The sequence below is a fragment of the Artemia sp. Qi Xiang Cuo genome, chromosome 19 (assembly GCF_049724085.1).
Source record: "Artemia sp. Qi Xiang Cuo chromosome 19, ASM4972408v1, whole genome shotgun sequence".
Lineage (NCBI taxonomy): Eukaryota > Metazoa > Arthropoda > Branchiopoda > Anostraca > Artemiidae > Artemia > Artemia sp. Qi Xiang Cuo.
The window spans coordinates 31,138,233-31,159,770 of NC_142812.1; the positions used below are offsets into that span (position 1 = coordinate 31,138,233).

General features: G+C 37.0%; 1 protein-coding gene across 1 annotated transcript in view; it reads right to left on the reverse strand.

Annotated features, from left to right (window-relative positions):
- Positions 1-21,538, reverse strand: part of LOC148940726 (uncharacterized) — a 68,160-nt gene that overhangs the window by 4,910 nt on the left and 41,712 nt on the right. The window contains exon 5 of the mRNA XM_089105274.1: positions 7,329-7,541. Within this exon, the coding sequence (XP_088961400.1) occupies positions 7,329-7,541 (213 nt within the window). The remainder of the gene's footprint in view (positions 1-7,328; positions 7,542-21,538) is intronic.

Sequence of the window (21,538 nt, forward strand, 5' to 3'; positions counted from 1 at the left end):
TTCCAGAAAATACTGAATCACAGCAGACCATCGCTCGGTCAAGTGGTTTGCAGCTTCTCCTATGGTAAGCCACCTAGTGGGGACATGCTTTACGAACTTGTGTCGCGGAGCCTTAACTTTTAGCTCACACTGTCTAAAATCGGCACAACGAGCAGACCATCCGCTGAAGAAATGGTAAACAGCAATTATCATATCAGAACATTTCTCCCCGAGTTCCTGTAGTCCTTTTTGGAACACATTATACACTGCGTGGACGATGCAGGTACCAATATTTAAAAGACCTCTTGAATACCAACTTTTTCTTTTCCAAATCAGCGATTGTCCAAACTTTGACAGCTGGACTATCGCTCGCAAGCATCAACCGTCTCTCAAGTGGAAGTCCTTCATCTTTTATATACTGGAAGAGCTTCTTGCTCAGATCCTCACTAGTAGCTTGTTCCAGATGATGTGTTCTAAGATGCCAAGTAATAACTAATTTTTGCTCCTTCGACCAGTACCGGACCTTTATTTGGAGCTTTTTCACCCCAGCATTGTTTGTAGTCTCATCATATTCCAGTACAAAGTCAGACAACTGGATGTCTTCAACCAAAATTTCCCTAAAACAAGGATAAATTGCCTCTGTCAACAAGTACGTCATTTTTTTGGCATTTAACGAGAAGCCTTCCGGGACAGCACCAGGGAAAATAGCTCGAAAGACATCGGCAACAACATCACATGAAGATGCAGCAAAAGAACTGGCTATGACCTTCAAGACCCATATTATTTCTGCCTTTAAAGCTGCATCTCTCTCGCAGAACATTTCAAGCTTCTTCTATGGTACATCATTTCCAGCTTGTGGTTTGTTTTCGGTTGAAGTTGATCCAGTGAGTCTGAGTTGACATGGGTTTAGCACAGTAGACGCGTTCATATTGGGTTCCTTTTTGGAGGCATGTTGAAGAAGAGCTTGAAACCCTTTTTGACAGCTGAGCATCGTTCCGTATATTTTGCAGTAAAACGAACCGTCACAAACACTACTCTTGGCATACCACTCTTGCACTATGCGTCCAGTCCTGTCTTCCTTACCTAACTAGTTTTCAGGAAATTTCGTCTTACCCCTCACTTAAAGTGACCTGAAAAAAAAACAAGCAAAACAAACAGGTGTTAGAATGGATTTAGAAAGCCTTCTCACCAACTCATATATTTATACAAACAAGTATAAACTCATAAAGTCAATGAAAAAAGTTTACTCCTTCTTACGTTTTGACGTCCCCTAAACTTACGGGTCGCAATCTGTACCCTGTACAGGCAACAGCCAAACGCAAAAAGATAAGCGAATACTGGAAACATGACTTAAGAATCTGGGCCAAAATATCCGTCTTCTAAGCAGTCAACATGGGTGGATGCTCAATAAACGGAGGCCTATGAGCAGCTATGGGAGGATTATTTGTCAAGAGTGAACTTACTTTTTCTAGGAACTTGAATGTCCAACCTTCAGTTAGTTCCCTAAATTTAAAAAAAGAGCTTAAAACATGAACAAAAAAAGTGACTTTAGTGACAAATTCAGTGAAAAAGTGACAAGTCCTAAAAAAGTGACAAAGTGAAAAAAGTGACTGCAACTGATCCCTGTAATAAGCATACTTTAACTGTTTTTTTTTTTAAGTGTTACAATACTATTACTACTACTACTACAACTACTAAAAACTCACCGCAGCACCAAACCACGTGAGGTCAACACAGCTACACACGGTCCTCCCCATCCCAATCTATTCAAAGCCTCCCTCTTTACACCCTCTAAGGAAGTTCTCATTTCACTTAAATCTTTCCTTACAAAATTCTCCCACCCCGACCGAGGACAACCTGCTTTTCGTTTAGCACTAGGCGATTAGCCGAAAAGGACAATTTTTGGCATTCCGCCATTCTTCATCTGCAGAACGTGAACTAGCCATCTCAATGTTTCTCTCATTATAGCCCTAGTCTCATTATTCTGTTATTAATACCTTCCCAACCTATAGAAGACTTAGCAGTTTTTTTGGTCATCATGAGCCCTACTCCCTGTCTATGTACCCCATCCTTCTTGCCTGATTAAATAAATCCTATATCAGCTAATTTCATGCTTTCTACACCTGGGATATGATTTTATGGAACTCCTAGTAAGTTCAGTTCGAAGCTTCTAAATTCGTCAGTAAAAATGTTCATAATAGAGTTAATTTTTTAACGTTGTAACATTCTCTGTTGCAATTTTCATATAATTTAAATCATTGAAATTATTCTGGCCTCAGGAAAAGCAATGGTCCCAGAAACCAGTGCAGGACGGGGACTAACACATCTTCTCAAGTCTACGAAAAACGTTTAAACCGGCTTAGAACCGGACAGCATGGAGTCCCTGTGACCTCCAGTTGAATAGAGACTTTGTGCAATCCTGAGCCTATCTTGGTCAAAAACATGGTTTTCAGCACTTGGCGATGTTCTTCTACCAACAAGAGTCGAAATTCTGCACAGACAATCTCAAACCTCCGACACATTATATATTAATGCCTACAAATATTATGCTATTACGGGGAGGCAACCGATAGTAGATAAATTAGCTAGGAAGAGGTTTTTCAGTCCGAAAAAGCCCACCAAAACAGACCAAAGCCATAAGAATTATCCATTAATCATAATCCAGTGCAAATGCTGTGTCGTTTACAAGGCTATAATTTCCTCGAGGGGCACTACTACTTAAGGTTACCCTGCAGCACGTTAGCCATCACCTTGCTCGGCGTTAAGCTTAGCGATGTTTACACTCCCCTTCACCAGTTCGAAGTGCTGACAGATTTCATATGCTACCTAGGGCCGGAGGGTTCAACTTCTCTTCCTAGAACTCTACAACCACCACAGAGATTTCCGGGCTTAGCTGTTGAATAGACAAATCAGTCCATTAGACTCCCAACTAGTCTATTGAATGGTCAAATTGGGAGTCAACTATGGTAAGATATAATTTTCTGAAAATAGAACTGGTAAAGTCTTTCAAACGTTCTTTGAATGAAAGATTTTCTCCCGAAATTATGCCAAGTTCGTTAAATGAAGTTTTCTGACAAATTTAGTAAGTGCCCAAAACCAGATTCATTTGTTAGCAGAGGCCCTAAATCGGGTAATGCAAGCTAGAAATGACGTTGAGAAAGCAACACTATTGGTTAGGTTTCGCGAGGTTAGGAGATGCCAGAAGAGATTAATAAAAGTTAAGAAAAGAGATTTTAATACACGTCAAATCGAGCAAATGAGCCGTTTTTATTTGGAGAGTAATGTGAGGGAATTTTGGATAAGGGTAAACCAAAGACAAGGAAAAGCGCCAGAGGGAATCCCAAATCCAAAAAAATGGCCGCAACATTTCGCAAGTAAAGAAGAAGATCCTAGTAAGTGTTTTAATGAAGAATTTGGGAATATTTGGGAGGAATATAATTACCCTATGAGGGAGGAAGATTATTCGTTAACAGAGGAGGTAGATATTGAGGAGGTTGCATATGTGTTAAGGAATTTGGATGGAGGAACAGCTCCTGGAATTGATGGAATTGCAACTCGTTTATATAAAAAGTTTTCAAGTTTATTTATGCCAATTTTTATTCTGCTGTTTAATAGTGTGCTTTCATCAGGAATTTGGATTTCAGAATGGAAGACGTCTTTAATATTGCCGTTATTTAAAAAAGGGAATCCGATGTTACATTGCAATTATAGGCCTATAGCTCTGGTACCATGTTTAAGTAAGATTCTAGAACAATTGATTGATAATAGGCTAGCTAATTGGTTAAAGAAGAATCGAATAATTCATTAGGAACAAGGTGGATTCAGGGAAGGATATAGCACAGTTGACAGGGTATTTGTACTTAAGGTGTTGATAGAAAAGTATAGTAGAGGTAAAAGTAATTTATTGGTAGTTTTCGTAGATTTTGAGAGAGCATTCGATAGTGTTGATAGGATTTTGTTGTGCGTAGAATAGTTGAAGATAGGACTGCCCCGTATTTTTGTTCGACTAGTGCGTGATATGTATAGGCTAACAAGACGAATGGTTAAGGTAGCAGGGAAAGGGTGTTTGGATTTATTTAGTTGCGAAGTAGGAGTTAAACAGGGTAGCACCTTGTCACCGAAGCTATTTTGTTTATATATTAATGATATTGTTGAGTTTTTTTTAGGAAAAATGGGCGCCAACAGTGAGTTTAGGAAATTCAGCTTTGTCTCTGTTGTTATTTGCGGATGATGCGGCGCTGATAGCTAGAAGCGCCAAAGATTTTGCAAATATTGTTGAACATATTAGATGTTTATTTGGAAAAAAATGAGATTAAATATCCAAAAGACTGAAATTGTAGTTTTTGGGACAAATAAAAATAGTCATAAAATTTTATTTAAGGGTATTGAGTTGAAAAAAAGTACAACTATTAAGTATTTAGGGTTTGTATTAAATAAAAAAGGAAATTGGAAGGATCATGTGAAAGAAATGGTGGGTAAAGGTAAAGCGGTTTCTTGAGCAGTTTTAAGGAATTCAGCTTTAAATGAAATTAAAAATATTAATATGCATAAGTATTTGTTTCAATCGAAAATTCGTCCTACTATTTATTATGGTGCGGAGCTTTGGGGATATGAGGTGATCCCACAATTAGAAATGGTTCAATTACAATCATAGGCAGCGCGCTAGCACTGCCTAAGTAAAGAACGATGTAGGCACAATGTGTTTTTTTTTTTTCTCCATACCCAGGCACTTCGTATCGAAGCAGTTGTCGTAAAATCTTCGAAAATGGCTCATCCGATTGGAAATTGCAGTGGCTAGTGCCCTTTTTAATATTCGAAAGTGACTCGAAGGTAACTAGCCCCCCTCCCCACACTCATCATTCCCCCAAACACATCCAATCAAAATTCTGAGATAGCCATTTTGTTAACCGTAGTTTATTTCCACATAGAAAACTTGTTTTTGAGGAGGACACTCCCCCACAACCCTCAGGGCAAGGGTTTTAAGTTATGCCCTTGGGACATATAAAGTTTTTATAGAAAGCGTTGTCGTAGAAACTTCAAAAGAGGCTCATTCGATTGGAAATTCAAAGGGCTAGTACCCTTTTTAATACTCGAAAGAGATTGGAGGGCAACTAGCCCCCCCCCCCCCCCCGACCCACGCCAATCATTCCCTCAAATAAATCCAATCAGAATTTTGAGATAGCCATTTTGTTCAGCGTAGCTAATTTCCAGATAAAAAATATGTTTTTGAGGATGACACTCCCCCACAATCCTCAGGGCAAGGGTTTTAAGTTATGCCCTGGGGGCATATAAGGTTTTTATAGAAGGCGTTGTCGTAGAAACTTCAAAACAGGCTCATTCGATTCAAAATTCAAATGGCTAGTACCCTTTTTAATAGTCGAAAGTGATTGGAGGGCAACTAGCCCCCCCCCCCCACGCCCATTATTCCCCCAAAAACATCCAATCAAAATTTTGAGATATCAATGTAGTTCAGCGTAGTTGATATCTAGATAAAAAATATGATTTTGAGGAGGACATTCACCCAAAACCCCCGGGGTAAGGGTTTTAAGTTTTGACCTGTAGGCATATAAGTTTTTTATCGAAGGCGTTGTCGTAGAAACTTCAAAACAGGCTCATTCGATTCAAAATTCAAATGGCTAGTACCCTTTTAAATAGTCGAAAGTGATTGGAGGGCAACTAGCCCCCCCCACGCCCATCATTCCCCCACACACATCCGATCAAAATTTTGAGATAGCCATTTTGTTCAGCGTAGTTGTTTTCCAGATAGAATATATGTTTTTTAGGAGGACACTCTCTCACATCCCTCAGGGCAAGGGTTGTAAGTTATGGCCTATGGGCATATAAGGTTCTTATAGAAGGCATTGTCGTAGAAACTCCAAATCAGGCTCATTAAATTTGAAATTCAAAGGACTAGTATCCTTATTAATAGTCGAAAGTGATTGGAGGGCAACTAGCCCCCCGACCCACGCCAATCATTCCCCCAAATACATCCAATCAAAATTTTGAGATAGCCATTTTGTTCAGCGTACTTGATTTCCAGATACAAAAAATATGTTTTGAGGAGGACAATCCCCCACAACCATAAGGGCAAGGGTTTTAAGTTATGCCCTGGGGGCATATAAGGTTTTTATAGAAGGCGTTGTCGTAGAAGCTTCAAAACAGGATCATTCGATTGGAAATTCAAAGGGCTAGTACCCTTTTTAATAGTCGAAAGTGATTAGAGGGCACCTAGCCCCCCACACCCTTAATTCCCCAAAACACAACCAATCAAAATTTTGAGATAGCCATTTTGTTCAGTGTAGTTGATTTCCAGATAGAAAATATGTTTTTGAGGAGGACACTCCCTCACATCCCTCAGGGCAAGGGTTTTAAGTTATGCCCTGTGGGTATATAAGGTTTTTAAAGAAGGCGTTGTCGCAGAAACTTCAATAAAAGCTCATTCGACTGGAAATTCAAAGGGCTAATGCCCTTTTTAATAGTCGAAAGAGATTAGAGGGCAACTAGCCCCCCCCCCGCCCCCACACCCATCATTCCCCCAAACACATCCAATAAAAATTTTGAGATAGCCATTTTGTTCAGGGTAGTTGATTTCCAAATAGAAAACATATTTTTGAGGAGGACACTCCCCCACAATCCTCAGGACAAGGGTTTTAAGTTATGCCCTGGTGGCATATAAGGTTTTTATTGAAGTCTTTGTCTTAGAAACTTGAAAATGGGTTCATTCGATTTGAAATTCAAAGGACGAGTACTCTTTTTAATTGTCAAAAGTGATTTGAGGGCAACTAACCCCCCTCTCACGCCCACCTTTTCCCAAAACACATCCAATTAAATTTTTTAGATAGCCATTTCATTCAACGTAGTTGAAAGTTTTGGAAATTAGGTCTTTAAGGATGACAACCAGTAAATAACGATGTGGGCACAATGTGCTGTTTTTTTTTTTTTTTTTTTTTTTTTTTTTCTCTCCATACCCGGGCACTTCGTATCGAAGAAGATGTGGTAGAAACTTCGAAAAGGGCTCATTCGATAGGAAATTGGAGTGGCTAGTGCCCTTTTTAATAGTCAAAAGTGATTGGAGGGCAACTAGCCCCCCCCACGCCCGTCATTCATATATATATATATATATATATATATATATATATATATATATATATATATATATATATATATATATATATATATATATATATATATATATATATATATCTTGAGTTTGGATTACAAATTCACTGCAAAAGCCTTTTCAACGGAGATCCAGAAAAAATCATTCTAAGATTTATATATCCAGCTCGAGAAAAGAAGACATTTACAAAATAAAACAGCCATAAATATATATTTCTTTAATATCTGACCTGCAAACTCTTCTCGGCAAATCCTACACATTTGAATTAAGGTATGAATAACCATGTATCTTCCAATATCTTTTCTTCTCAGGCCACAGGGTAAAACTTCATCTTCATCAATAACAATATCAGGATTCGATCGACGATGATAGCCATAATGAATGTATAATTTGACCACCAGAAAAAAAGGTACCACAAAACCAGGCATCAAGATAAACAGGCCTACAAATACACATTTACTACTTCCCTTTGCATTTAAAGTATTAATCAAAAATCTTGTATGCATGACAAGTAAATTTTAATTTTGCTATCATTGCTTTTTCAACTTTTTACCCTATAGAAGAACTGATCAACCATATCATATTAATATGAAGAATTCAATATTAAAACGATTAAAGTCTTCTAATCCAGGAGTGGTCAATGGCCTCCCCCTGCCCCAAAATCACAGGCATGTGCGTGATGTCAAAACCAGCGACCAGTTCACTAAAAGAATAGAGGAAGTAAAACCCTAATTACGGAAACTGCCTGGTTATACATTTTGAAACCCCTACACAATTTCCCAGTGCCCCACGTCCAATGAAAAAAGAAAAGAAAAGGCACACCAGGGTTTCAAGCTCTTTTTCAATATTTCCAAATGTGTTTTTATAATTTAATTTTACTGGTTGGATAAACGAAAATAGTATTTATCATTATTATAAAGTTTTGAATTTGAGTGAAAACATTTCTAACTAACCAGTTTTTTTTCACATCTAATTTTTTAATTTTCGTAGACTAAGAAAATTCAAGAAGGAAATCTTGAACATCCAGTTGAGGATTACTGGCCATGGATATTTCAGTGATATACGATATAAGAGCTCCACTTTTGGAGCCCTATGTCACCTTAAGGTGACATTGTTAAGAAAAATTCACAATAAGCATATATATGTAAACATTAGCTTTGCAATGAGCTTTTAACCAGTTTTCTATGACGTTTCGGTGTCATACTAGAGCTGAAGAATAAAAAGAATGAAAAACGGAAAGAAATCAGTGTTTCCAGTTCTTTTCCGAAACTGTTCCTACAAGTTGATGCTTTAAAATGGCTTAATTCAGCCATTCTTTTAATAGTCATTTAATGATTAATTGACACACGTCATACCTTATACGGAATTACATTGGTGATGCAATGCGTCTTTGTCTTTTCTGATTTTTACAGATTAAATGTATTTCCTGCATATCAAACAGTTTGCTCTATTTGTCCTATTGGTTGTTCCCCCCCCTTAGACTTTGAAGTGTTTTCCTGTTGTATTTTCAGTAAAAAAAAAAGAAGGCAAAAACATAATTACCCCCTCCCCATCCCGAGTTTTAGAACGATCTTTTTTGTATCTTCCGACAAATTGGGGGGGGGGGAATACTTGTCCCTTTTCTCTCCCATACATTTTCGGGAATTACTGTCCCTGCTTGAATAAAAGACAGCTTGCTTAAGTTATATTTTATTTCTTTGATAAAACTACAGCTACTAACAGCGCAAGAGGAAGAATCGAAATGTTTTGCATTTACAAATTTACAAATGCAGCCTATTTCCGGAACTCACAACCCCCTTGAATTCGTATTACAGGCATTGCATAAAAATATTCCCGGGAATCAAGGGAGATTTGAGAGTAATTTTTACTCCTCCACACCACCCGAACCTTCTACTATACTTATCTATTGGTAGCTGAGGAGAATTTAGGTGTAAAATTGCCCTTTTTGAGATTCACGCCCAACCCCCCACCCGCCAAAAACGGCCCTCCTCTATAATAGCTGATACACTTTATGATATAAAGCTATAGGGAATTTAGAAAATACATAAAAATACCTGTTTTGCCGCTCTTATGAAACAATGCTCTTGTGCCTTTTTGGTATGCCTTTCTAGGCATTACATAATACGCCAAAGAAAACAAAATAAAAATTCAAGTTCGCGGCAGGTAAAGTTTTGTTTCATTTATTTACATGACAAAAATGGTCTCAAGCCAGACAAAAACAGATATAAGACAATGATTAAAGAAATAAAAAAAAAATATATGTAACCATGTATGTGATGAATTTCCTTACGACACGCGGGATAGAACCAGGAATCTTTTAAGCATAAGCCTTGGCATAACGCTACGCTGTCACAAGATATAATATTATTTGGTTGATCTATGTAGCTGGTCAGACTTTTGACAGAAAATTGTAGTGACTGATTTCGTTTCTTCAGGGAGGGGGGGGGTTGATGGTGCTGCAAAGCAATAGCAATATCAACGATTATTACATTTGGAAAAATATAAGAGGATAAATATACAAAAAAAACACTAATAAGTAAATGTATATTTTTAGGGGGAGAGGGGTCGAATGCAAAATATATATCATATAAATTCCCAAATCAAGATCAAAATTACTCCAAGACTCATAATGAAGAATGGGAATGATATAATCAGAACAAAGAAGTTAAAGCAGAAAAAAACTAGCGGTCAGTATTCAAGGCGTTAATACTTTGTTTTTGGGAGGGAGGTGCAGGGGATAGTTGTCTCCAGGGGCACCACTAAGGGGAAGAGGGGTTCCCCCCTAAAGGTCCTCAGAAAGGACTTTTGACGGACGAAGCCCGACAAAAGTCGCTATCTTTCGGCGCAAAGTGAAGCTTCTGGAAGGGATTTCGTCGGGCCAAGCCCGGCAAAACTTACTACTTCATGTGCGCGAAATCGACAAAATCCTATTGGCCCCCTTAAAAACGACTAGTAGAGCAGAGCCCTATAAAACTTGTTATTTCGTTGGTCTAATATAATGTCATAAAATACTTTCGTCGGGCGAAGAACAACAAAATTTACTGCTTCATCTGCGTAAAGTCGACAAAAATCAATTGCCCCCCTAGAAAATAACTTGTTGAGCCGAACCCTACAAAACCGGATACATAGTCGGTCCAATCTAATGTCATTAAATACTTCCGGCAGGCGAAGGACTACGAAATTTACTGCTTCATCTGCGCGAAGTCGACAAAAACTTAATATTTTGTCGGCCCATCACTAATGTCATAAAAGACTTCTGTCGGGCAAACACGACGAGATTGACTGCTCCATCTGCGTGAAGTTGAAAGAAACCAATTTGCCACACTGAAAACGACTTGTCGGGTGGAGTCTTGAAAAACTTATTTTTCAATGCGTTGGTTAGCCTGGATAATTCTAGTGGCTCTACTAAGAAAATAACTTGTTGGGAAATATTGTTGTTTCTTTCCAAAATATCGGAAACAGCTGAAATATTTTGCAAATACATGAGCCCATAGACTTACGAAGTTATACTAAGCTTATTTAGAACTATGGCCAGGTTTTCTTATAAAATTTCTTGAATTTATTTCGAGCTTTTCAATTTTTTTGAATGCGTGAAACAAATACAGACAAACAACTGTGTGGTGAAATCGAAGTAACATTTCAGATATATCTTGATGAAATTTGTCCTGGTCCATCCTTGACAAATATCAGAGTCTGAATAGAAGAAGATGCGGCTGAAACAATCGAAGTTACTTATCCTCTCAGGTCTGACACTGTAGAATTTGGCGAAAGAACACGAACATTGGAAGAAGTTCGCTGTTCAGAAATTGATTACGAAGAAACGGTAGGAATCAGCAATATCTACGCTGTTCTATCTTGCATTATTGACTGTACCGAGGTAGCAAAAAACTGATACTTGAAGTTAAGTTGGATTCCGTCACAAACGATTTAGACGCTGCAATACAAGCGCTAGACATAGGGCGGTCCGTCAGTGAACATGGAACTAGGCTTATTGGTCAGTCAGAGAAATTCATTTCTCAAAAACTGTCAAAAATGGAAGGAGTAAATTCTGAAGCTGAAAATTTACAGCAAGCTGGAATAGTAAGAGCTGAGCACAATCCCAGGCTCAAGGAAAAAAATATATCAAACTCAGAAAAGCTGAAGCTTATCAAACTAGGACCATTTCAGTCAAAAATCAATTTAAAAAAATGAGGATATCCAATCCCAGAATTCCAAAACCAGTTGCGGTTTGTTAGAAACTGGTAGAATGAGTACCCGTACCTAGAGTAAAGTGTCGAGAAAGATTTAGCCTTCTGCTTTCCTTTTTCGTTGTTTCCAACCAGACTTGGTCGCGAATAGAGATACAAAGATTCTTCATTTATAACAAAAACTAGAAACTTGCACAAGATGCGAAGCCAGGATACCAAGGCTGCAATGCTTGTCACTCACTTCCAATCAAATGGTCACAAAGCCTCTGTAGGTGGTCTTATTTGTTTTTTAGAGAGAGATAAATCATTGCCAAGCTTAGTTAACAAGGAGAAACTAATGAAAGATATAGACAGAAAAAAAGGGAAAAAGGGCGTCTCATTATATACATACTGCTAGATGTTATCACCACTCTAGGTAAATAAGGGCTGGCATTCCGTGCATTTTCTACAAAGTTTGAGGTGCGGTTTTCCTCTCAAATACGAGAGAAAAATGCCTAGAGGCCATAGAATGTCTCATAACAAACTAAAATGAAAAAAAAAAAAAAAAAAAAAAAAAAAAAAAAAAATCAGAGTTTAGATTTGAGGTCTTAGATTTGAAGAGTTGGGTTTGAAATAGTGGAGTTTTTTTATGAAAAAAAAAATTGAGTAAATTTTTAGGGAATGTAGAAATAGCATAGGATTTTATGAATTTTTAGATTATAGATTTCAGGTTTGGTCATTTTTTTTAATGACTGTTTGGAATTTATTTTAAACTAGTGGAATTTATTTTATATGTTGAGGGGGATACGATTCACCTGGATTGTGAAATGTTTGATTCTTGGAATTTTTTTTTAAGATTATTGTAGCTACCTAACAACGCAAGGCCCAGCGAGAGTAGAGTGTGTTGAAATGTGATGTATTAAAAAAAATATGGTGTTATATTTTTAATTTTTTCTTTTATTTATGTAAATATAGTGAAAAGTTGCCGCCGTGGGTAGGTAGAATGAGAATTTTGAAATTGTTGTATGGTAAATTAATGGATGGAGAATCGTATGAATGAAAAAAAAAGATTTTAGGAAAAAGGTAGATAAAATGTACTAGGAGAGAAAAAATTATGTATGCGAGGAATTATAAAAGGGAAAGCTATGGAACGTCGAGTAAGAGGTAAGATAGATATTGAGTAAAGCGAAGGAATAATAGAGAAATAGGGATGAATTAGATTACAAATACGCAAGGAGTATTATATAAAAAAAAAATAATAAAGAAACAGGATTGATTTTTTTTTCTTTCAGGAGTAAAAAAAAACATTTTGTGAAATACGATTATCTGGAAAATAAAGCTAATTTTCACACAAAAAAAAAACATAATAAAATAAATCATAATTGATACATGTTTGTTCTTGTTCAAGGCTTTGTAATAAAAATTAAACCATTTGTAGTTTGTGCCTGATGCTGTGCAAACTTTGATGATTGAATGGTTACGTTCATGCCTTTCGGTGGGGTGCAGTGCTTTCTTCTGAAATTGTTTTTATCGTTCTAAATGGGACTTCTAGCTCTACTCTCCCTTCAAGTCATCAGTCTCTAGATTAATTTTAAGCCAGATTAATTGATGAAAGTTTCCTAATGAGCTCAGGTTTTTACTTAACCAAGTTTATAATTCTTCACTGAGCATTATAATGGGCTATTGTATTGGTTTATATTACGCTCTTGATTCGGTTGGGCATGCCGCTACAACGTATGCATTTTTAGATCATTTCGAAATTTTAGTGTTTTTTTTTATATTTGTCAAAAGTTGTATTTTATTTTTAGTACCAGGTTTTGTTACTTATAAAAACCACGTAGATATACCAATTTTCATTTAAACGGACCCTGAAACATCTCTATGGCGTTTTAGTGCCGGCGACTAAAAAACAATTTGAAGCAAGATAATGCAAAAGGAGACACATCACTGCTTCCCAAACAAAAAATGATTTTTTTTTGGTACTCAAAATAGAAGACTGTAATTTTCCGAATGGAGCTTCTGGCTATGGACATTCCTATGGTGCAGTTTTCATTTCATTCTGACACATGTTTGTTGGGATTTAGGCTATTTTTTGAAATTCCCATGGATTTGTTTTCGCAGTAACTTTTACAATTAAGATCAACCGAAAGGAGAAATATTCAGAATAATTTGAGAGAGCTAAACTGTGATAAAGTCGTGGGAAATTATATAGAATATGGTGAAAGAATTTTAAATATTTTGGAAAGGAAGGAAGATTTATTTAGTAAGGAACAGCTAAAGTGATATCAGAAGCATTGAAAAATGACACTGATAGTATGGTAAATAAGATTTAAGCGTGGTAAATATGCCGATGACGAGGCTAGAGATAAAACAAGGGAACTATTTTATTAAGGAAGAGGTACCCTGATGTTTTAGGAAAATTACAATCAAATCCTTGTTATAAGAAAGGTAATAAGAGTGAATATGGCAATTATAGAGGCATTAGCTTGATTTGGATGGAATTGAATTCATTAGCACGATAATGCTCATTAGACTAAAAGATTCTGTAGAACAGATTTTGAGAACAGAATACCGTGGCTTTAGAAAACGAATAGGATACTTTGATCAAATTCTCATTCTTACATTAATAACTGATGTACTCGTCAATTACCAAATTCCTGTAGGAATTTCATCAAACAGTTCGTGGTAACAAACTGTAAGTAAGGATCGACCCGGCTCAATGGTAACTGAAACTCTAAAAAACGGAATTTTGATACCAATAGATACATCAAAAGAATCAAATTTTAATTTTGATTTCAAATATATAAGTTTCATCAAGCTTAATCTTACCCATCAAAAGTTATGCGCCTGAGAAAATTTGGCTGATTTTTGAAAAAAGAGGAAAAGACCCCCTAAAAGTTTTAGAACCTTAATGAAAATCACACCATCATATTCAGCGTATCAGAGAATCCTACTGTCGAGGTTTCAAGCTCCTATCTACAAAAATGTGGAATTTTTCATTTTTTGCCAGAAGAAAGATCACGGACGCGTGTTTATTTGTTGTTGTTTTTTTTCCCCAGGGGTAATCGTATTGACCCAGTGACCCTAGAATATCGTAGGAGGGCTCATTGGAAAGAAAATTAAAAATTTTAATGCCCTTTTTAAGTGACCGAAAAAATGGAGGGCAACTAGGCCCCCTCCCACGCTCATTTTTTTCTCAAAGTCACCCAATAAAAATTTTGAGATAGCCATTTTGTTCTACATAGTCGAAAATCTAATAAATATGTCGTTTAGGATTACTTATCCCCCAAAGTTCCCAGGGGAAGGGCTGCAAGTTATGAACATTGCCCATTGCTTACATATTGTATTGGTTATTGGGAAGTATACAGACATTTTCAGGAAGAATTTTTTTTCTGGTGGGGGGGGGAAGGAGGAGGGTGTTACTCGGGAGAATCTGTCCGTGGAGGATGTTTCTTTGGGGTAAGGGACATTTCCATGAAGGGGGCGCCGGATTTCTAAGCATTATTTAAAAAACGATCATAAATTAAATTTAAAAAAAAACTAGTTTTTTCAACTGAAAGTAAGAAGCAGCATTAAAACTTAAAACGAACAGAAATTATTACGTATATGAGGGGGTTCTCCCCCAAGTCAATACCTCGCTCTTTACACTACAGGTTTTTTTTTTAGTGCTTTCAAAAGAGCTATCTATTCTAATTAAACGGCCTTTGTGATTCAGGGGTTTGTGAATTAATTTTTTTTTTACTTTTAACGTAAAGAGCGTGGTATTGACTAAGGAGAGAACCCCCTCATATACGTAATAACATATACGTAATAAAAAAAAAATAAAAAAAAACAAGCGATACGGCTCAATAGTAATCGAAACTTTTAAAAACGGAATTGATGTCAATAAATGTATGAAGAGAATAGGTTTATAATGCTGATTCTAAAGATATGAATTCTATTAAGTTTAGTATTACTCATCAAAGGCTATGAGCCTGAGAAAATTTACCTGATTTTTGAAAGAGGGGGGAAACATCCACTACAAGTGAAAGAATTTGAATGAAAATCACACCGTCAGATTCACCGTATCAGAAAACCCTATTACATAGGTTTCAAGCTCATATCTGCAAAAATCTGCAACTTTGTATTTTTTGCCAGAAGAAAAATATACGAATACAGAAGTTCGTTCCGTAATTTAATTTGTAAATCACGTCAGAAGCAAATTTAGGGACAACAATTTAAAAAAAGAAAAGAAAAATATTTATGCAAATTTTTTTTACTTATTCAACGACGTGAGCCAAAATAAAAGCTGCATTAACTAAAAAATGATCAGAAATTAAATTAAAAAAAACAAGTTTTTTAAACTGAAAGTAAGGAGCGACATTAAAACTTAAAACGAACAGAAATTATTCCGTATATGAAAGGGGGTGTCCCCTCCTCAACGCCTCGCTCTTTACGCTAAAGTTTGACTCTGTCTTACAACTTTATTTGTTTAAACAATAAAAAAATTTAGCGTAAAGAGCGAGGCGTTGAGGAGGGGACAGCCCCTTTCATATACGGAATAATTTCTGTTCGTTTTAAGTTTTAATGTTGCTCCTTACTTTCAGTTTAAAAGACTTGTTTTTTTTTATTTAATTATGAAAAGGCATTACCTATCCAATGAGCCCCCTCCAATGTTTAAACGACCACCCTTTCTGTAACAACCTTTCTTACCCCCAGGGCATAACTAAAACCCTTACCCTGAGGGCTGTGGAGGGGTTGTTATCCTCAAAGACGTAGTTTCCGAACCTTTCAGCCACATCTGAAGTTTATGCGACCACCCTTTCCATAAAAACTTTAAATGTTAAGGAGACCTAGCATAACTTTTAGCCCTTGCCCTGAGGGCCATGGGGCTGAGAGGTTGTCATATTCAAAGACATAATTACTGGACCTTTCAAAATTTATATCAGATACATTTCGGTAAAACGGTAAAACACGCGGTGTGTGTGTGGGGGGGGGGGTTGCTGCCTACCGATCACTTTGACTCTTAAAAAGGGCACTAGAACTTCTGATTACGAATCCAATGACCCCCCCCCCCGAAGTTTATACGACAACACTTTCTATAAAACCTATGTCCCCCAGGCTGTAACTTTCAACCTTTGTCCTGAGAGCTGTGGGGGGGGGGTTGTCATCCTTAAAAACATCGAAGTGTCCTGGTCTAAAAAAAATTAATAATATATTTTACCCACACAGGAGGAGTTCCGCCGGCTGTGATTAATCCCCATTTTGATCAAATAGCAGAAGCTTTGGGAGTTGCTGGTATTAAGTGGGAAGGTAAAGTTCTTGCAGGAACCAGATAAAAAACGTTCCTAAAACTAATGAATTTTTGAAGTTTTCAATTGAAAACTGCGTAAGAAATAGTTTTGAATTTTAAGAAGACCAACTTGCCTAAAAATTATAATTTACGACGAACTGTGATTTTTGATAACGAGGAAATCGTTTGATTGAATAGCTTCGCCAATATTGGAAGAATTATTAGTTAGTTTGATGAACGCAGTCAGAAGAATCGAACTAAGTTATGACTTAGAACTAAGATTGGATACTTAGAGTATTCATAATGAATCTTTTAGAGTTTGACTGAAAAGGGGAGTATATCAAAAGGTTCTAGAGGAACTTTTTTTCTGGAGGAATTGTACCAGAATATTTTTAGGTACTAACAACCGTATATCAGATGATAAACTGTACGAAAAGTGTGGTTTGATCCCACCGTCTAGGGCTATAATAAAAGAAAGGTTAAGATTACTAGGCCACGATTAACACATGAAGAATGAGACGTTGTTTACCTTTAATTTTGCTAGGTCGTGTTTACGGATGATAGGTTGCAAAAAATATAGCTTTTTTAGGTGGGTATCTACAAGAAGAATTAACTGAAGTAGAAACTTTTTGGAAACCTAAATGGATGAAATTCACAATAAATTAGGATGAAGGAAGAGCTAGGAAATATAAATGTTATTACTTTTATAACTTTAATAAATCAAATAATATTAACATTTTGATTACTAAATATCAGTATAAATCAGTATAAATCATCAGTATAAATATCAGTATATGACAATGTACATTCATTTGTATTTTTTCAGTTAAGTGTAAATTTTGTTCTGGCCTTGGGAAGGCATAGGGGTTTTGCGCCCAACTTATGTTAATTCCTGCTCGTTTTGAGTTTGACTCGGTTAATTATTGTAATTTCTGTTCGTTTTGGGTTTCATTTTTTTATCGATTCTGATTTGTGGTAGTTTCACGCTTGGTAAATTAGTTGATTTTATTTTTGCTAATTTTTTTTTTAATGGAGTTCTTTACTTTTTTTTGAAAAAATGACTTTGTGGGAAAAGTTTTTTTAATTAATTTCCGTTCGTTTTATATTAACATAGTTTTTTTCTGGGAAAAAGAAAATAACAATTTAAATCTTTTCGTTTTTAAAGACTTTATAGTTTGGCCTGCTATTTGTATGCTGGAGAAAAATTTTCAGCAATTTTCAGCATACACCCTTTTAAAAATCTGGCCACAAATAGTACTGTTTAATTTAGTTTCATACCTCCTCTAGTTGACCTCTAATGGAATCCTTGATACCATTCGCAACAAAATCTGTTTACTTTCTTTGATAGCTTGGATATACTTACGCTATTTTGATTTGGTTAAATTTTAAGAGCAGAAATGGGAGGTTTGGCGTGGGAGGGCGGGCGTGGGAGGGTGGGAGTGGAAGGGGGATTAGTTGCCCTCAAATCGCTTTTGACCATTAAAAAGGGCATCAGCTCTTTCTATTTTCAATCGAATGAGCCCTTTTCGAAGTTCCCACGACAACTCCTTCAATACGAAGTGCCCTGGTCTAAACAACAACAACAACAAAAAATAATACATTATACCCACTTCGATCTTTACTATAAAAATGTCAAGCCTTCCAATCACTTTTGACTTTTAAAAAGTGCACTAGAACTTTCGATTTCCAATCAAATGACCCCTTTTGGAAACGACAACCCTTTCTATAAACACCTTATATGCCCCCAGGGCATAAATTACAACCCTTACCCTAAGGTCTGTTAGGGTGGTTGCCATCCTCTAAGACCGAATTTCCAGAACTTCGAACTACGTTAAACAACATGGCTATCTCAAAATTTTGATTGGGTGTGTTTTGGGAAATGGTGGGCGTGAAAGGGGTGTTAGTCGCCTTCCAATCATTTTCGACTATTAAAAAGGGCACAAGCTACTCCAATTTCCAATTGAATGAGCCCTTCGAAGTTTCTACGACAACTTCTTCGATACGAAGTGCCCTGCTCTAAAGGAAAAAATTAATAAATAATACATTGTGCCAACATCGTTCTTATATGCCCCCAGGGCATAAATTAAGACCCTTGCCCTGAGGGTTCTGTGGTGGTGTCCTCCTCTTTACTTAGTCCCCGTTTCTTGTCTCGTTCTCGAGTGTCCCCGTTCTTTATTTAGGCAGCGCGATCGTGCTACCTATGGTTTATGCAACAACTTTCTATATAAACCTTATATGCCCCCAAGGCGTAACTTACAACCCGTGCCCTAAGGGCTGTGGCGGAAGGGGTTGTCATCCTTAAAAAACTAATTTCCAAACTTTCAACTACGTTGAATAAAATGGCTATCTAAAAATTTTGATTGGATGTGTCTGGGGAAAAGGTGGGCGTGAGAGGGGGGGAGGGTTAGTTGTTCTCAAATCACTTTAGACTATTAAAAAGGGTACTAGCCCTTTGAATTTTAAATCAAATGAGCCCTTTTTCAGGTTTCTACGACAAAGATTTCAATAAAAATCTTATATGCCCCCAGGGCATAACTTATAGTCCTTGCCCTGAGGGTTGTGGGGGAGTGTCCTCCTCAAAAACATATTTTCTATCAAATCAACTACGCTGAACAAAATGGCTATCTCAAAATTTTGATTGGATGTGTTTGGGGGAATTATGGGCGTGGAGGGGGGGCTATTTGCCCTCCAATCACTTTTGACTATTAAAAATGGCACTAGCCCTTTGAATTTCCAATCCAATGAGCTTTTTTTGAAGTTTCTACGACAACCCATCTATAAAAAAACTTATATGCCCCCAGGGCATAACTTAAACCCCTGGCGTTGAGGGTTGTTTCCTTATCAAAACCATATTTCTATCTTGAAAACAACTACACTGAACAAAATATATATCTCCAAATTTTGTTTGGATGTGTAGGGGGGAATGAGGGGCTTGGGGGAGGGGGGGGCTAGTTGCCTTCCCATGAATTTTGACTATTTAAAGGGGCACTAGCCCTTTGAATTTCAAATCGAATGAGCCTTTTTTGAGATTTCTACGACAACACCTTTTATAAGAACCTTATAAGCCCCCCAGAGCGTAACTTAAAACCCTTGCCTCGAGGGTTTTGGGGGAGTGTCCTCCTCAAAAACATATTTTCTATCTAGAAATCAATTACGCTGAATAAAATGGCTATCTCAAAATTTTGATTGCATGTATTTGGGGGAATGACGGGCGGGGGGGGGGGGGGGCTAGTTGCCCACCAATCACTTTCGAGGGCACTAGCCACCTTATTAAAAAGGGCACTAGCCACCCCAATTTTCAATCGAATGAGCCCTTTTCGAAGTTTCTACGACAACTCCTTCGATACGAAGTGCCCGGGGGGATAAAAAAAAAAAAAAAAAAAAAACATCGTGTCCACATCGTTCTTTACTTAGGCAGCGCTAGCACGCTACCTATAATACCCATCAAAGGCTACGAGCCTGTGAAAATTTGCCTGATTTTCGAATAAAGAATAAAACACAGCCTAAAAGTCATAGAATCTTAATGAAAATGACTCAATTAGATTCAGCGGATCAAAAAAAACTTAAAGCAGAGGTTTCAAGCTCCTATCTAAAAAAAAGTCGATTTTTTTTATTTTTTGCCAAAAGAAAGATTATGAATTCCTATTTATTTATATTTTGTATTTTTTTTTTACAGGGATGATTGTATCGAGCCGGTGGTCCTTGAATATCAGGAAAGGGCTCATTCGAATGGGAATTAAAAGTTTTTGTGCCCTTTTTAAGTGATCAAAAATATTGGATGACAACTATGCCTCCTCCCACGCCCCTTTTTCCTCAAAATCGTCCGATAAAAATTTTGAGATAGCCCTTCTGATCAGCATAGTTGAAAGACTGAATAATTATGCCTTTAGATATAGCACGTCCCCCCCCCCCCCCGGCCCCGGGGGAAAGGTCTAAGTTATAAAATTGGCCCATTGTTTACGTATAACATTTGCTATTGGGAAATATGAATACATTTTTCGGATGGGGGGGTGGGGAATTTTCTGCTTGGGGTATTTTCAAAGGGGCAAATTTGCCATGGCGAGGGAAGTTTCCAGGGGGGGATTGTTTCAGGCGAAAGTTTACACGATAGGAATTTGTCGCAATTCCTAAACAAAATTCTTCTTCCGTGTTGCTTTCTCTTTGCCGACTCAATTTTACACCTGGGAATGTTAAAGGTGTCTTCGGTAAATTTTCCCCAAGATTTGAATTGTCAAGAAGATATACCCGTGGGGATGAGGAATTTTCCGTGTAGGTGGATCCAGATTTCGAGGCATTATTTAAAAAACTATCAGAAATTACAACCAATCCAGAAATTAGGAGGGGGTTTCTCCCTCTTGAACACTTCTTTGTTTACGCTAAAGTTTGAATTTTGTCCCAATTCTTTAAGAATGCCTTCAGAAACACGAAGTTTGTATATAGTATGAATATGAAAAAATATTTATAATATGAAAAAAGTTAGTGAGCACTGTTTAGCGTACATGGTAGAACTTGTTAGCCAAAATTGAAGTAGAATTTGACCACAAAGACGAAACATTGAAAGCACTGTCACTTTTGCATTCTAAAATTGTCCTTGGTGGAGAGCACGACAGAATTATGTCTGCCCAGGTGGTTTCCCCACTTGCTCAGGAAACCAAATTTCAACAAGAGAAGGCCAGAAGCGATCTTGACGAACTTTGGAACCTCATTTTAGACAAAAGAACATGTTATTCGCGTAACCACTGCAGAAGTGAATCCGTCAGTTCTCTGGTCAGCCTTAAGAAAAAGTAAAGATGCCAAGGGGGAAGAAAATTACAACTATTTTTATTATTTTATGATGATTTTATAGGGCCTGCCCAATTATTGGCAGCAGCTGAAAGACAATTTATGCTGTTTGATTTTATCAATACCTAATTACGAAATGATCTTCTAATGCAAATGACTAGTTGTTTGATGTGTGTGAAGCAACTAATTTGGCGTTCTGGAACCTAGCTGGAATCCCGG